The sequence below is a fragment of the Lynx canadensis genome, chromosome E1, assembly GCF_007474595.2.
Source record: "Lynx canadensis isolate LIC74 chromosome E1, mLynCan4.pri.v2, whole genome shotgun sequence".
Lineage (NCBI taxonomy): Eukaryota > Metazoa > Chordata > Mammalia > Carnivora > Felidae > Lynx > Lynx canadensis.
In genome coordinates this window covers 47,003,055-47,021,799 of record NC_044316.2, presented here as the reverse complement: position 1 = coordinate 47,021,799, position 18,745 = coordinate 47,003,055, and the positions used below count along the sequence as shown (strand labels likewise).

General features: G+C 38.8%; 1 protein-coding gene across 7 annotated transcripts in view; it reads right to left on the bottom strand.

Annotated features, from left to right (window-relative positions):
- The window catches only part of HELZ (helicase with zinc finger), a 156,107-nt gene that overhangs the window by 83,647 nt on the left and 53,715 nt on the right, over positions 1 to 18,745 (bottom strand). For all 7 annotated transcript variants that reach the window (XM_030296660.1, XM_030296664.1, XM_030296661.1 and 4 more), the window contains 2 exons: positions 10,821 to 11,088; positions 1,474 to 1,807 (listed from right to left, as the gene is read on the bottom strand). In XM_030296660.1, the coding sequence (XP_030152520.1) occupies positions 1,474 to 1,807; positions 10,821 to 11,088 (602 nt within the window). The remainder of the gene's footprint in view (positions 1 to 1,473; positions 1,808 to 10,820; positions 11,089 to 18,745) is intronic.

Here is an 18,745-nt window from a genome sequence, read left to right as displayed (position 1 = left end):
TGTGAAATATCAGCTTTCACGTGATAAAAACCAAGCATAGGACACTATCAATTTACTACAAATAAATAACATTCACCAAATTTTATGTTTTAAAAGAAAAAGGGGGTGCTTGAGTGGCTCAGTCAGTTGAGCATCCGACCTCGGCTCAGGTCGTGATCTCATGGTTCATGCCGCATTGGGCTCCATGCTGACAACTCAGAGCCTGGAGCCTGCTTCGGATTCTGTGTCTCCTCCTCTCTCTGCCCCTCCCCTGCTTGCGCTCTCTCTCTGTCTCTCATAAATAAGTAAATGTAAAAAAAAAAAAAAATTTTTTTTAAACAAATAAAAAGGAAAAGGAAAGAAAGAAAGAAAATTTAAAAAAAAATTTTTTTTTCAACGTTTTTATTTATTTTTGGGACAGACAGAGACAGAGCATGAACGGGGGAGGGGCAGAGAGAGAGGGAGACACAGAATCGGAAACAGGCTCCAGGCTCCGAGCCATCAGCCCAGAGCCCGACGCGGGGCTCGAACTCATGGACCGTGAGATCGTGACCTGGCTGAAGTCGGACGCTTAACCGACTGTGCCACCCAGGCGCCCCAAGAAAGAAAATTTTAAAGAGGGGCGCCCGGGTGGCTCAGGCGGTTAAGCATCGGACTCTTCACCTCAGCTCAGGTCCTGATATCAAACTCTTGAGTTCAAGCCCCGTGTTGGGTTCCACACTAGGCATGGAGCCTACTTACATAAAAAAATAAATGAACAAATGAATGAGTGAATGATTAGCTTTCTGGTTAACTAGGGCAGAGTGAAAACATGTTCACCAAAAAAACCATACAGAGAAGAGAATATGAACCACCTCAGGTGAGAACTGTCCCTGGATGTAGCTTAGCTTCCTTTAATTTGTTCTTCTGCTGATTTAAAATTCCAAGGTTGCCTGGCTGGCTTAGTTGGTAGAGCATGTAACTCTTGATCTCAGGGGTTGTGAGTTCGAGCCCCACAGTGGGTGTAGAGATTACTTAAAAATAAAATATCCATTAAAAAAAAAAGAAATACATAAAATACAATTCAGGGCGCCTGAGTGGCTCAGTCGATTAAGCGTCCAACACTTGATTTCCACACAGGCCACGATCTCACAGTTCATAAGCTGAAGCCCCATGTTGGGCTACACGATGACAGTGTGAAGCTTGCTTGGGATTCTCTCTCTCTCTCTCTCTCTCTCTCTCTCTCTCTCTCTCTTTCTCTCTCTCTCTCTCTCTCTCTCAAAATAAATAAAGTTAAAAAAACATATCAAATAAAACAAAACTCTAATCAGAAAGTTTGGCCTTGTATAAGACTGGAACATTGTAGATGTTAGATAAAGACAATTGGTTTTAAGGTCCAATTCTCCACCCACCACTATAACACTTCAAAGTCAACTGCACTTCTCATGACGGCAGAGGAATGAAAACAAGGACACTAAGACAACCACAGTTAAGTTGCCCCACATCAAAACACACCTGTGTGTCATAATCAGGCCGAAGATTAAGTTCTTCACAGCATTCCCTGGATATCCTTAAAAATATATATTCTTTTGTTTTCTCTTCAATAGTAGCTTCATAAACCTTCTCTTTGGTTCCCTGGGTCTGTACTAACTTCTCTTTAGGGACTGGTAATAAATAAACAGCATTGACTTTGGTCATCACCAGCCGTCCAGCCAAAGTATCTTCAGAAAGTGTTTCAGTAAGCTTAAAGCGACCAAAAAGTTGTCCATTCTGAGCATACTTTGCGCCTCCAGAAACTCCCGTGAGCATGAAGCTTGCTAAAATCTGCAATTGCACTTTAAGGTTGAACCTAAAGCATAAGTAGAAAAGGAGTTTGAATATTTTATATATCAAAAACATAAAAACTAAAAGAGTAGAATACATCAAATTTAAACATACAAAAACATAAAACTTCATCATTATCAATTCCACTCCATCAAGCTACAAATTATATACATATGCTACTTATCTGCCTTTAATCCGTGCTGGAAACAAAACTTTCTTCAAGCAAATAAACTCTCACCCAAGTTACATAAAGACACGTACTTAGTTGAAGAATACGAACATTCTTAACACCTGAACATTTAAGATAAAGCTAACTATATTTTAATAAAATGAAGTATTTTATATTAATATGAAAATCTGCTTAAACATACCATAGGGACCACTGAAACTAAAATCACCTAAAGCCAGTAAGAAATGTGCTATGTGGAAACTACAATGGACTTTTTTTCTTTCAGTGCTATTAACAAATACAATCCAGAAGAAACTTTCTGTTCATGACCACATTGAGACAGTTGTCAGGCAGGAATTATGGGAGGAGAGGGTAAAGCATAGCTTATTACACAACGGCGAGCGCACTCGCTTGCACTCCCACGTGTGCACGTGAGCGTGAGAGAGAATATGTGTGTCAAATCAGGGCAGGGAATCAAGATCTACATGGTCAAGAAATAACTGAAAGAAAGATCTGAACTGACAGCTTCCTCCCTTGCCATTTTGAAACAGTGCTGTGAGAGAGAAGACAAAGCAGCAAAAGAGGGAAGGACATTTTCTACTTATTCTTAGGAAAGTTTAAAATATGTGAATAAAAGAATTGTTCTAAAATCTATACATCCATTTTTGGAAAAGGTTACTTTTTAATGGTACTGCTGAACTGTTTTCTTTTCAAATCTTCTTTTGAATACATGATGCCGAGAATGTCTTATAAATTCTTAAGGAAAAAAGGAAAAAGAAACTTTTTAAAAATATTGAACATCTCCTTAATGGAAACATCTGCTTACAATATTAGGAAAACAAATCTAATTAAAACACCGTATTAAAAATTTGAATAGTGGGCCGCCTGGCTGGCTCAGTCACTTAACGTCTGACTTTGGCTCAGATCATGATCTCCCGGTTCGTGGGTTCGGGCCCCGCCTCAGGCTCTGTGCTGACAGCTCAGAGCCCGGAGCCTGCTTTGGATTCTTTCTCTCCCTCTCTCTCTCTCTGCCCCTCCCCCACTCATGTTCTGTCTCTCAAAAATGAATAAATGTTAAAAAATTATTTTAAAAATTTGAATATCCATTTACATACTTTGAAGTTCCAAAGTATAAGGGAAGAGAAATATTGTTAGAGAAATCTTTAAGAAAAATAACACATATGAATAGCTATTTGTGCATGTAATAAATAATAGGAGTTTACAAGTTCCAACAGTAATTTAAAAATAAAACACACAAGGGGAGGCTGGCTGGCTCAGTCAGTTAACGTCCGACTTCAGCTCAGGTCATGATCTCACAGTCCATGAGTTCCAGCCCCGTGTCGGGCTCTGTGCTGACAGCTCAGAGCCTGGAGTCTGCTTCAAATTCTATGTCTCCCCCTCTCTCTGCTCCTCCCCTGCTCATGCTCTCTCTCTCCTTCAAAAGTAAATAAAAACATTAAAAAAAAATTTTTTTAAATAGAACACATGAGACTACACAAACATATGTAACTACATACTAAAGTTAGTATTCAAAAATGTGGCGTTATATGAATAACAAATGAATTCTAGCAGAATTTGCCATGTGCATGTGTGGAATTATTAAAAATTACATTATATTTTTCTCATTCTCTACACATATTTCACTAGACGCAAACTAGAAAAGTAGGGTGATAACTTAAAGAAATACAGTTTGTATGTTAACTAGTTACATTTGGCTCCTTAAAGACTAGAACGTGCACTAAGATTCACATAAAAATCAGTCCTAAAATAAAAATAAAAGTATACTACACCTCTAGTTTACATAAAATCTATGTTCACCTGTCCTTTTTTTCTTTTTATTAACAAAACAGGTTAATATAACAACCATAATATAATATGGCAGACTGGGAAAGTATCCTTAACAGAACCCAGAAAACGGTGCGTGTTTGTTCCTCCTTACCTTTTTTTAAATCGGCTCTCTGGAAAATAAAAGTACTAAGAAATATAGCTCTTCCCACAGAAGGTACATCATATGCTCAATTTTTTTTAATGTTTGTTTATTTTTGAGAGAGAGAGACAGACAGAGCATGAGCAGTGGAGGGGCAGAGAGAGGGAGACAGAATCTGAAGCAGGCTCCAAGCTCTGAGCTTTCAGCACAGAGCCCAACGTGGGACTCGAACTCACGAACCGTGAGATCATGACCCGAGCGAAGCCAGATGCTCAACCCACTAGCCACCCAGGTGCCTCCCTGTTCTATTTTAAAGCATATGTCTCTCTAAAACGACATAGACTTTCTAATAGAAGTTACAGCTAGTAAGATTTAATTTTCTAAAAAATTAACAGGCTAGGGGCACCTGGGTGGCTCAATCGGTTAAGCTTCCGACTTCGCCTCAGGTCATGATCTCAGGGTTCATGAGTTCGAGCCCCGCATCATAGTCTCTGCTGTCAGCATGGAGCCCGATTCGGATCCTCTGTCCCCCTCTCTCTGCCCTTCCCCCACTTGTGCTCACTCTCTCAAAAAAAAACAAAAACAAAAACAAAAAACATTTAAAAATAAAATTAAATAAAATATCAAAAATGGGTTTTATTATTTTAATAAAATGTATTTTGATGAAGTTACGACAGTAAGCTTTCTTAGGTATTTAAAATAACATATTTTTAAGATTGAATAATTCAGAAACACCTTAAAAACAAAATATATCCTACAATTTAAAAAGATATTTCTTAATAAAAAGAAAACCCATCTTGCCATTAATGCTTGCCACATTTTGAAATCCGCCTTAAAGCTTACACACTTCCTCGCCTTTTGGGAAATGGCAGAAGAGCAGGCATGCAAATTTTGACCAATTTCACATCACACCTAGCTACAAGAAATACGGCTCGATCAAGCTTAGCAACAGTTCTCTCTTGAAAAGAAACAGCTGAAAAGAACAGTTCTCTCTCTTTAAAAGAATTTCAGTGCTATACAGAGAATTTCACTTTACACGATTTCCGACTAAATGAACGATAACAAAAATCAACCAAGGTAATAAGCCAATACCTGGGTTTGCTGAGGCGAACCCAACAGGCGCCTCGCCTCATCCATCTGAACGATGAAATGTGCGTCCACACACCAGGCCTGTCGTGCCAGCTGCCAGCACTGAGAAGCACAACAACCTGATCAGGCTGGGCCCGCACACACTTTAATGGGCACAGTTACGTTAGCCAAAGCCAATTTCTTTTGAAAATGTTTATCTAAGAATCAAGTGGATTCCACTTCAAGGCAGAATCATAACTCAATGAATGCATATCAACACGGAGCTGAAGACAAGAGAAATACTTTGTTTTTAATCTCGCAGGAACTCAGAAGCATTTTCCAAAACTTAACTGAAATGAAGTATTATCCTTACCACCTCCACACAACTCACACTAAAACTTAACATTAAAAGAAATCTTAATTTCTGGCCTGCTTTGAAAAACCATCCCTTTCTTTAAAGTAAAGAAAATAAAAAGATAAACTTGATTACTACATCCAAACGCAAGCCAAAATATATCCTGTCTAATTTTGAGAGGCTTCATTCAATCCTTTTTCAAGGAAGGAATGTTAAGGCGACCATGTAGAAGTATAGTCCAATCTTTACAATTAAAATGTACACTATCGGTGTGAAGTCCCTCGACACTGCTTTCGTGATTAGCACTATTCTGCTTAAACTGTCAAAGTTCGCAAACGACCAATATATTCTCGGTGACCTTAGGAAATATTCTATCCATCATGTGCTAGGTCTGACTACATCTAAAGAGGCACGTTCCTGTGCATACCGAATACGTTATTACCATCAATACACATCCAGGGTATTTAGAGGGAGTCTATTTACCCAAACCATTGTGTTCTGGCTTTAAGGGGAGTCTCAATTCACAATAAAACATTCTTCACCATTCTAATGGTGACTTGGGTTTGCTCTGATGACTGGTACTGATTGAACCGACAATAAACTGACCCAATCAGACACATTAGAGCATGGCCCAAGGATCAAATCCAACCTTCAACCTGTTTTCTGGATAGTCCTTGACTAAGAACGATTTACAAGAACAAAACAGAGAAGCTATGCAACAAAGACTGTATGAAGTCCACAAAGCCTTTAATATTTACTTGCTGGCCCTTCAGAAAAAGTGTGCTGATAACCTATGCTACAACAGAGTTTAGTAGCTGCATACAGACCTCCCCCAAATCCATTTTTTAAATATATCTGTCAGGTTATTTGTGCTTAAAGAATTATCAAAATGTGAATTAAATTCAAGGCAACATGAAAACATAAATAAATGTTACGTTTAAAGGGGAAAGAAGGAAAAAAACAGAAAATAAGCTTTCGGAAGCACCATATACAAAACTTTCTCAAAGATTCTTGAAAATCCTTCACTTATGTCTGTTATGTGGCCCTTGTCCATCTGCTTACAGATACCCACTGAGAACTCCATCTACTAGTAGGATTTGCTTCTTTGTATGTGTACCACTGCTATGCTGTACTTCACAAAATTTTACAAGCCTGTCAAATTCAGAAGTGTAATTTACCAGCCTTCACATCCAGGGTTACCTGTGGGTGAGAGAATCACTGAAAATTTTCCAGAATTCTCTGACGCAGTAACTATCTACTTGTCACATTAGACGTGTAGCAATAAATTCTCATCTCTGTCTTTAAGATCCTTCAAACTCTTGTGCAGTTAACATATGTAACACATAAAAAGTGACCCTACAGACTTACATTCAGGTTGTAAACATCGCTATCTGAGTCAATAACTATTTTAAAGATCTAATTTTTAAGACTAAAAAAAAGAGAGAAAGCTCCGATGTTCCTATAAAAAGACTACTGTATCCAGTCTTACCGCGCGGTCTTACCACGTTGTCTACATTCTGTCTTAACTACAATCTTTCTTGTCATACCTGAGGGCGATTTTACACCTTGATCATCAAGAGCTGCAACTGACATCATTCTAGCTTCCTTCCCATTTCTTTGCTTTTTTCTTAGTATAGTAGTAATAGGAGGTCATGGCACAACATTTCAAAAATAGAGAGAACCACATCAGAACATAAAACTCACTTGTAATTTCACCAGCCAGAACACTTTGCTTTAACTCTTCAGTATTTTTATATACAAATATATTCATATATGTGTGTGTACATACAAAATCAGAACTGCAGTGGCTGCTTTCATAACTAACATATCTTCCCCTTTATATTGTATCATGAGCATATTTACTGACTCAAAAATTCTTCGAGAACATAATTTCAATACAGTAGTCCCCCCCTTATCTCCAGCACATATGTCCCAAGCCCCCTAGCAACTGCTTGAAGCCATGAATAGTGCCAAACCCTACACACACACTGTTTTTCCCTACACATACACACCTATGATTAAAATTTTATATGTTCACATAGTAAAAGATTAACAATAGCTAATAATGTAACAGTTATAACAATATACTGTAATAAAAGCTATGTGCATGGGGTATCTCCCTCAAAATATCTGATTGTACTGCACTCATGCTTCTTGTGATGATGTGAGATGATCAAAGGCCTAGGTGATGACATGAAGTGAGTGAGGTGAAGTGAAATGAAGTGAGGTGACATAAGCATAGTGTCGTAGCATTAGGCTATCGCTGACCTGATGATGTATCTCAAGCAGGATCATCAACTGGACCACAGCTGACCACAATAAGTGAAACCTCAGAAAGTGAACCGCGGACAAGGGAGAACTACTGCAGTTTTGGGATCATATGGCTATTAATTTACTTAACGTGCTCTTCACTACTCTTGAAAGACATTTGTTTACAAGCATCTTTAATTTAAGAATCTCCTATTCTTTCTTCAGGATGATTCCTCATAATTACTACACCAAAAGGATCAAACCTTCTAAAGACCTTTAAAACAAACTGCCAAAAAACAGATCTACCCTATGACCCAGCAACAGCACTGCTAGGAATTTACCCAAGGGATACAGGAGTACTGATGCATAAGGGCACTTGTACCCCAATGTTTATAGCAGCACTCTCAACAATAGCCAAATTATGGAAAGAGCCTAAATGTCCATCAACTGATGAATGGATAAAGAAATTGTGGTTTACATACACAATGGAGTACTACGTGGCAATGACAAAGAATGAAATAGGGTCTTTTATAGCAACGTGGATGGAACTGGAGAGTGTTATGCTAAGTGAAATAAGTCATAGAGAGAAAGACAGATACCATATGTTTTCACTCTTATGTGGATCCTGAGAAACTTAACAGAACCCCATGGGGGAGGGGAAGGAAAAAAAAAGTGGTTAGAGAGGGAGGGAGCCAAAACATAAGAGACTCTTAAAAACTGAGAACAAACTGAGGGTTGATGGGGGGTGGGAGGAAGGAGGAGGGTGGGTGATGGGCATTGAGGAGGGCACCTTTTGGGATGAGCACTGGGTGTTGTATGAAAATCAATCTGACAATAAACTTCATATTGAAATTAAAAAATAATAATAATAAAATAAAATAAAAACAAACAAACTGCCAAATAAGTAACTTTCCTCCAGAAATATACCAACTTAGTTTGCCACCAGTGTTCATTTCATGTTGCAGATATTTTCAAGCCTCTCTTCTATGGGTTTTAGAAGCCTTTGCAAGGTGCTCTCAGAGTGAACTTTCATCCACTTAGTTTCTTGATCAGAATCTGACCTCCACAATTTTGTAGGGTTTATTCTTTTATCTAATCAAATTTCCATTTAAAAAAAATTATTTTTAATGTAATAATCCACAAGTTTGTTGGTCTTTAGTTATAAGTTCTGAGATAATGTATATGGAATGATTTTTAAACCTGAATATTAAACAAATAATTTTTTCTGAATTTCTAATATGGTACTCCAAAATAGTCTCTTAAGATTCTGGTAAGCTTCTAAACTCTATTTCATCCCGGGGCACCTGGGTGGCTCAGTCGGTTGAGCAACTGACTCTTGATTTCCACTCAGGTGGTGATCCCAGGATCATGGGATCAAGCCCCACATCAGGCTCCACGCTGAGTGTGGAACCTGCTTGAGATTCTCTCTCTTTATCCCTGTGCCCCTCTCCCTCATTCACGCATTCTCTCTCTCTCTCTAAAATAAAATTAACAGGGGCCTGGGCTCAGTCAGTTGAGAGTCCGACGTCAGCTCAGATCATGATCTCATAATTTGTGGGTTCAAGCCCCATACTGGGCAGGGCTCTGTGCTGACAGCTCAGAGCCTGGGACCTCCTTCGGATTCAGTATCTTCCCCTCCTTCTCTGCCCCTCCCCTGCTCATGCTCTATCTCTCAAAAATGAATAAATGTTAAAAAAATTCTTTTAATAAAAAATAAGCTATTCCATCCCAAACTTTATGATTTTATCAAGTGTTCTTTACTAAGGAAAAGGAATCTATGACCATGTAAATAACATATATGCATAGCAATAATGTGAATATACATGTTACAAGCCACTGTCCCTGTTATTTAATAAGTGACTATTTCATTAGAACTGTATATAGACAGTCAGTGAAAGTCTTGTAAGAGGGACACCTGGGTGGCCCAGTTGATTAAGCAACCTACTCTTGATTTCAGCTCAGGTCATGATTTCATGTTTCATCCGTTCGACCCCCGCATCGAGGTCTGTGCTGACAGTGCGGAGCCGGCTTGGGATCCTCTGTCTCCCTATCTCTCTGCCATCCCCCACTCATACCTGCTCTCTCAAAAATAAATAAAGATTAAAAAAAAGAAGAAAAAAAGTCTTGTAAGAGCCCATCAATGGCCATGATTTAAAGTCTTTTTTTCTTTTATGTTTATTTATTTATTGGGGGAGGGGAAAACAGAGAGAGAGGTAGAGAGGGAATCCCAAGCAGGTTCCATGCTCCATATGAAGCCCAATCGTGCAAGGAACCGTGAGATCACACCCTGAGCCAATATCAAGAGTTGGATGCTTAATCAACTGAGCCACCCAGGCACCCCAGCCATGATTTAAAGTCTTAAGAGTAACAAAAAATACACTCTGACTTTGTAAATTTTACATGCATGTAATTTGAAATTAGATCTGTTCCAAAAGTCAGATCATATTTAATCTATGAATAGAGTAACACAAGGTATCTTTAAGTTATTACTTTTCCTTTTCTAAATATATACCTTAGTAAGGGTTCAGTATCTATTAATAATTAATGTTAAGGTACCAATAAGGCAGCCCGGAAAAAAAATAGATTGGTTAGGCTATATTCAAAGGGAAAACTGCTTACAAAAATATACTCATGTATCATAACTGTGGTTCACTGTTTAAAGCTTGTTCCCATTTCATCTAAAAAGTGGAATGCTACTACAAAACATACCAACCATTTCATTAATATCTGCCTTCATTCAAACTTTAATTTCTAGGATTACTTTTCCTATAATGATTCAAATAAGCTTTGGGATTTATGCTTGGACTTAACTTGTGACATATGGATAAAACGCAAAATATGTTAAAGCTTTTGTAAGTGGCTATAGAGGTATTTCATTATTATCAAATAGTTTCCCTGAAGATTTAAATCATTTCATTCTTAAAATTGCATTCCAAGATATGTAGTAGTCTCTTTCAGTTTCTGTACATTTATTCAACCAATATTTACTGAATGCTCGCTCTGACTACCATTCACAGAAACCTCCGGTACGGCAGGGACCACATGTTTACACACCTAGTACGTGGCAGAGTCTTATGGAAATGAAATACATACTAAACACTAGGGATGCCGAGATGAGCAGGACACGGCACTGAAAGACACCTACTGAGTAACAATCTTTACTACCTGTCTTCACTTTGGCAAACCTCCATTTTCATTTAAAAATGAAAAATACCACTGAAAGGGGAATTTGTTTAAAAAAAAAAAAAAGTATTCCTAAGGTAACTTACTTGCTGACTTCTTTATACTGGGCTATCTCCTCAATATAAAGAAGGTCATGCAGCCGTGACTGATAGTTGGTCTTGGTCAATGATTTGTCTAAAACCGACTGGGTAAACAGCTGGTCAGCAGAGAGAGGAATTTGGTATCTGATAAGAAGGCTCTTCTCCAAATCAGTAGTTTCATTAGGTTCAAAATCTATAATAGTCTTAGAAGAAGAATCCCAACGCTTAGCTGTGGTTACTAGCTGTTGTTTTGCATGCATCAGGTATTCAAGATCTAAATGGAAACAAAAAACACGTTTATAAAGAGCACAACATTAAAATTCTCAAATACATTACGCATTTTGGTAGGAGCATTTTATATGCTTGAGCTAATAATTCTTAAAAACAATCCAAAAACCCATCTAACAAAGAATTTTTCCCGTATCAGAAATCTGTTGTCTAGGTTAACAAAAGAACATAAATAGGAACCCATGTAAAAGAAAAAAAAATGCCTCCTTTTTAACACCAGGCTAAGACATACCAGAAATAGTTATTAACATTTTAAAATGCAGATTAACATTTAGAACTTAACTCTTTAGTCCAAAGAAATCTGAACTGCAAGAAGAAAATACAATAAATTCCTCATAAGATAAAATCTATTGGATGATAAACACTTTTCTCCTCCTACTAATAATACCTGCCCATTATAGAAAAAAGATGATCAGAACACTATGAAAGGTTAATCTTTTCGCATGTGGTGAAGCACAGTGAAACTCTCTGAAAGTCAATTTATGACAAACAAAAATCTTTTAGAAAATACTCATGTAAAAACACTGCTAATTTCTCGTTGAAATGTGATACAATGTGCCATTCAAATGCCCTATCAGAAAAATCCAGTTCAGCCTCAGTTAAATTATACTGTAAGTAGGGCACAATGTCAAAATGAATGACTGTTCAAGTTCTGACATCTCTGAAAAAAAAAAAGGTAGGACACTACCAGCACAGGGTGAAATATATTGGAACATGAATTCTTTTTTTTTTTTAATTTTTTTTTTAATGTTTATTTATTTCTGAGACAGAGAGAGACAGAGCATAAGTGGGGGAGGAGCAGAGAGAGACGGAGACACAGGGTCAAAAGCAGGCTCCAGGCTCCGAGCTGTCAACACAGAGTCCGACGCGGGGCTCGAACTCACCAACCGCGAGATCATGACCTGAGCCAAAGTCGGTCACTCAACCAACTGAGCCACCCAGGCGCCCCCGGAACATGAATTCTGAGTGCTGGGGAGGCTTGCTATATTTGCAGGACATACTACTTTTCTACTGGGTGGAGCATACATAGACCTATAAATATGAAACTTAACCAAAACGGGGCGGGGGGGGGGGGTTGCTTGACTGATGACTCATTAGGCTGATATCCAGTTTTAATGTAATGTAACTGAAAAGATGGCTTCACAACTCAGGTTACAATTTGGGGAAGAAATAATAAAAAGTTTAAACAGAGATGAGTTAAGTGTCCAAAGTACAAAAATAAGTTACCCTGTACTATCTTTACAATGAGAGAACAATGCATAATTGCCAAGTAATGCTTAGTGAGAGATTTGCCTACATTTAAATGTTACATATAAATTATAAACACCTAAGTAAAGTCATCCAAAAGACATTCTCAATACTAGAAAATAGTTTATTCTAATGTCTTATTAAAGATTCAAATGCAAAGGCCCTAATTTAAACGTTTTAAAAAATTAAAAAAGGAAAGGCCCTAATTTCTTGCCTTTGCTCCTTGAAAAGGTATTTTTACATGGCCAGTTCTATTTCTCCAATGGAGAAACAAATACACCTATAATCATCAACGTATAAGGCTGGTCTGCATTCTTATAATACTCCGGATTAGGCAGGGATGGACTGGCTTCGCAATAGCTTCGAAAGGATAAGTTTCATAAAGTAAAGTAACCAGATTTTCTGCCTCAATCATCCTAAATTGGGCCGTGCCTTTTCATTCATTAAATCATAGCTACAAAAAATATTTAAATTACACACTCCAACATTTCTAAAGCAGATTATACCATCACTAGAAGTCAGATGACAACCATTATCAAAATAACAAGGATGTACATAATTTTTTCTCTTAATTCAAAAGTCAAGAGAAACAGCAATAGTATAGTGACAAACCGAATAACCCAACTCTTTAAAAATAAAAAAAAAACTAGGGGCGCCTGGGTGGCTGAGTCGGTTAAGCGTCCAACTTTGGCTCAGGTCATGATCTCACACCTCGTGAGTTCGAGCCCTGCATTGGGCTCTGTGCTGACAGCTCAGAGCCTGGAGCCTGCTTCGGATTCTGTGTCTCCCTCGCTCTCTGCCCCACCCCCACTCACACTCGGTCTCTCTCTCTCTCAAAAATAAACATGAAAAGAAATGAAAATGAAAAAAAAAAGCCTACATAATATCAAAGAATCTCTGTAATATATAATAAAAGGATGTCTCTTCTTTGGAAGTAGGAGAGTTATATTTCATAGTTCTATTTAAATAAGAAATTCAATCAGACTATGCCTAGATCAATATTATGTTCACATTCTTTAAAAAGTCACTAATTGGGGCATCTGGATGCTCAGTCAGTTGAGCGTCTGACTCTTGAACCTGGCTCAGGTCAGGGTCCCAGGGTTGTGGGATCGAGCCCCACGACGGGCTCGGTGCTGAGCATGGAGTCTGCTTGTGCATTCTCTTCCTCTCTCTCTACCCTTCTCCCCGGCTCGTGCACTCTCACTCTCCCTTTAAAATAAAAATAAACAGTCACTAATTCTTCCCAACCAATACTTATGTAACTGGGATAGTAAGAAACCTGAAACAATAGAGCTTTTCATTTAAAAAGATTTTTGTTCACCTATTTAATGTGCAAAGCAAATTATACAGAAAGTCATTCTGGGAAAAGCGGCATGAGAAACAGTATTTGTTTTTCTCGTCTATATAGTGCCATGACTGCCACCCTGGTTTTATGAAATTATTAAAATTAGTGTCTTCAGCAGGTAGCACAATTTCCAAACAATTTCCAAACAATGTTAAATTTTATTCCACTGTGGTTTCTTTAAATGACTATAAACACAGTACAGGAGGGGCATCTGGGTGGCTTAGTCGATTCAGTGTCCAACTCTTGATTTCAGCTTAGGTCATGATCTCATGGTTTGTGGGTTCAAGTCTCATGTCAGGCTCCACCCTGACAGAGGGGAGCCTACTTGGGATTCTCTGTCTCCCTCTTTCTGCCCCTTCTCCACTCTCTCTCAAAATAAATAAACTTAAACGGGGGGTGGGGGGGGTGGGGGGACTACGTTGTGGGGGATGGGCTAAATGGAGGATGGACATTAAGGAAGGCACTTGTTGGGAGGCACACGGGCTGTTACATGTAAGTGATGCATCACTAAATTCTATTCCTAAAATCATTATTACACTATACGCTAACTAACTTGGATTTAAATTAAAAAGCTAGGGGTGCCTGGGTGGCTCAGTCGGTTAAGTGTCCGACTTCAGCACATGATCTCACGGCTCGTGAGTTTGAGCCCTGAGTTGGGCTCTGTGCTAACAGCTTAGAACCAGGAGCCTGCTTCGGATTCTATGTCTCCCTCTCCCTCTTTCTCTCTCCTCTCAAAAATAAATAAACATTAAAAAAAATTAATTAAAACAGAAAAACTCAGACTCAAACACAAAGAATAAACGAATGGTTTCCGGAGGGGAGCAGGGGTGGGGGTGGGGGGGGGGAGGGGGGGCGGGTGAGTTATATAGGTGAAAGGGATTATGAGTACATGTATCATGATGAACAACTGAGCAAAGTATAGAATTGTTAAGGGGCGCCTAAGTGGCTCAGTTGGTTAAGCGTCTGACTCTTGATTTTGGCTCAGGTCATGACCTCACAGAGCATGTGAGTTCAAGCCCCGCATCAGGCTCTGCACTGACAGTGCGGAGCCTGCTTGGGATTCTCTCTCTCTCCCTCTATTTCTGCCCTTCCCCTGCTCGCTCGCTCTCTCTCTCAAAATAAATAAATATTAAAGAAAATAAAACAGGGGTGCCTGGGTGGCTCAGTCGGTTAGGGTTAGGGTCTGACTTTGGCTCAGGTTTTGTGAGTTCCAACCCCCGCGTCAGGCTCTGTGCTGGCGGCTCAGAGCCTGGAGCCTGCTTCAGATTCTGTGTGTGTGTCTCTCTCTCCCCTTCCCCTTCTCACACTCTGTCTGTCTCTCTCTCTCTCAAAAATAAACATTAAAAAAAATTTTTTTTAATAAGATAAAACAAAGAAACAAGAAACCACAGTACAGGAGAAGGGAGAGCTGGGGGAACAGAAAAAAGAAAACTTAAAAAAAAAAATCCATGTGTGCCAACACCAGAAAGTCTGCAAATTACTGATCTCAGTCGTCAACTCAGACATCAAAAATGAACCGTGGCCAGTGGCTACCGAGGACATATTTTGCCAAAACCACTTCTCTTTCCCTGCTTCATCTGAACTTGAGACAAGCGTCTGCTTCCAATCCTCTCTTACAATAAGCAGCTGATTAAGCCTATTCAAATTCCCACCTAATTTACAGTTGGCAGGTCTGCAGAGTCGCTGTTCAATGGAGGAGGGCGGGGAGGTCCCCGTGGGGACCTGACTACCACTGGGCCTCATCCCCCCGCCTTCCCCCAGCACATGTTAGCACCTGCTAACATCTAAACCACACATGTATGCTACTCAGGGCAGCTGAGCCACCTCGTCCCCGGTACGCACTTCTCTTCAACCTAGAATAGGCTAGAATGAAATACGCTCCGGAAAGACTGGAAGTGAATAGGTTAGGATCAATACTCACAAAACCATACAGGGAGAGTTTATTAACCAACCCTTAGAATAACAAATCTCTAATCTGTCAAATCTGACAGAAACTGTAAACCTATAAATGTTACCCGGAGATGTGGTAGGCAGAAGCTATAAACATATTTTAAGAGAAATTCACAAGAAACAAATTAAAGGTCATTAGAATGCACCTAATTTCTTTAAGATAACGTAAGGGAAGAGCTGCCACTTCCTTCCACAGAGTTCAAGGTTGGAATAACTAGTCGGACACAAGATATGCTTCCCAACCTCCCTGGCCCTGTGACTGAGGACAGCGGCGGCCTCGGCGTTCAGCCACACGGTTACCAGTCTAACGAGGCATCCAAAGGGTTGGTTTGTTTGATGAAGAATATAATATGGCAGACTGGGAAGTATCCTTAACAGAACCCAGAGAGCAGATTTAAAAAAAGGTAAGAAGGAACAAACATCCACCGTTGTGCGTGTCTAGCAGAAGGGTGGACACAGCACCAGCACACGATACACGCATGCTACATGTGGAACATATTTACAACAACTCCGTCTATCTAGGAGTTGAAGAGAAGGAGATGAAACGAGCCTCAGTTCCGAAATCGGACACACCACACTCTTCCTGATGAAGCATTCTGGTCGGCGCCTTTACAAGTCTGGACTGCCCAAATTAACAATAAAATTACAAATCTGAAAGTAATCCTAAACCACCATTTCAGCTATTCATTTCAGTATCGTTCCCTTCCCCAAAACTGCCAACAGGGAAGCAAGATGAACATCTCTCAGTTTACCCATACTGTCGATCCCAATTTTCCACCTCTTAAAGAGGATAATAAAAAGTTAAAACAGCGAAATAACAGCATAGGAATGCCTATTTACATGCTTCATTCAATTATATTTTTTATTGACAAAGGCATTATTTTTTAAATCTATTTTTCTAGTACTTTTCTGATCACATAATATCAAATATTTTATATACCCTTAATTTACCAACAACCCTGGAATTTGGAGATAATTAAGTCACACGAAATTTTAATGTTAATGTTAACATACACTGCTAGACTCAAAGTAATGGATACTATCAAGTTTTCAAATTAAACACATAAGAAATAATTTTCAACATGTAACTTCCAGATACTCAGACTTCAGCTCAGGTCATGCTCTCATGATCTCATGGTCTCATGGTCTCATGGTTCATGAGTTCAAGTCCCATATCTGGCCCGCTGCTGTCACAAAGAGCCCACTTCAGATCCTCTGTCCCTCTGCCACTCCCTCGCTCATGCTCACTCGCTCTCTCTCAAAAAGAAACATTAAAAAAAATTGTTTTTCATTAATCAAAGCTGTGGGGTAAAGTGTATAATGAATACAGTTTGTTTCCTAAGCAAAGGGCAACTCACTAATTTTGTTCTTCTGTAGGTATCTTTTGCCACACATTTTTAAAAGGCACAACTCTTAGGGCGTCTGGGTGGTTCAGTCAGTTAAGCGTCCGACTTTGGCTCAGGTCATGACCTCACGGTTTGTGGGTTTGAGCCCCATGTCTGACTCTGTGCTGACAGCTGGGAGCCTGGAGCCTGCTTTGGATTCTGTCTCCCTCTCTCTCTACCCGTCCCCCACTCATTCTCATTCTCTCTCTCTCTCAAAAATAAACATTGTAAAAAAAAGAGAAAGCAAGACCAGAGGCACATCTTTAACCCAAAATTTCTTAGTGCATACAGTGTCTCTTGTTGAACCTGAACCTCACCAACAAGGGAAAAGAATTGAAAACAGCGCAATTATTAAAGTTATACCTATTTCCTAACACTCTGCAGAACTGCCATATGACTACTAGAGGGAAAAAAATTCATTCATGGTCTGCAAATAGAAAAGGTTTGAATGCTTTACATATCATAAAAATATTTTTTAAAAATGTGGGAATTTTCCCCCAGTTCAAACTGAATTAATTAAAGTAGAATTTTTAATTTGATCCTGAACAATGAAGTAGAAAAGCAAATGTCTGCTGTGTAACTTGATTTTAAGTTCCAAGGAGTAAAGCACTAATATAATTAAGTTCCCGGATCAAATCAGTTTGACAGACACTGAGCCTTTAATTACTGAGGTGCACTGTGAATCTCTAAGGGAAAAAAAAAAAGCATGCACCATTTCCAAACATATTTTCAGGTGGGATTCTTTACCTATTATTAACATAACACCTGTTCATTTCAGTAGAACACAGTCCAGCATGGTCCAAATATGTAACTTTATGGAAAAGAAATGTATGTTGCCAGCATTAATTTCAGGACAAAAACTTGCTTAAACAATGAACAGCCAATCACATGGAAGAAGTGTTGAGAATATTTTGTATTCAAATTCTAGTTTCATACCATCACTACATTTCTTTGTGTGTGCAGAAACCAAATTATATTATGGTATCATTTATACTGTTCTCAAAACTATACGGAAATATAAGGCTCAGATCTAATTCAACCACCCAATTCCCAACCGCATTTGGCCAACTTAAATCTGAAAGGTTTTCTCCTAATTCTAGAATAAGGAAGATCAAATAGTGAACTGGCTGCGGCTCGGGGTAAAATCAGCCAGGATGTAACACTGTGTGTCCCCAATTTAACAGAGAAGTTCTCTTGCTCTCAGTGTCTCTGAATGTTATCCACATAATACGCCAGAAACAGATACAAGTAAGAAACTGACATTTTTACATTTAGTTTTGAGAATCTTTTATAAAACTGTGATTTCACTTAAATAAATCTTTTCCCCTCAATTTTTTTTGCTGACAAACATCTGCTGTAATGATCAAAAACACTAACCAGCACTAAGACAGAAGCAGGAAACAAACACACTATTTACATCCTGCTTTCATTTCTCCAAAATTCTTTTGAGGTCCTGTACACAGTCACAATGAAACAAGCACAGTCATGCAATAAAAACTTAAGAACTTAACAAAAGCGTCAAGATATTGAATGACATCAATTTTACGAGTAGGGAAAACACCAAAGAACTAACAATCAGCACAACAGGTCAGCTCATTTCAGTAATGGACCCAAAAAAAAAAAAAAAAAGTCAGCCAAACGTCACCTGGCTTGCCTAAACCTAGCTTTTAAGTTTTTCTGTTTATAGTATTTCAAAATCTCCTATCACAAAATAC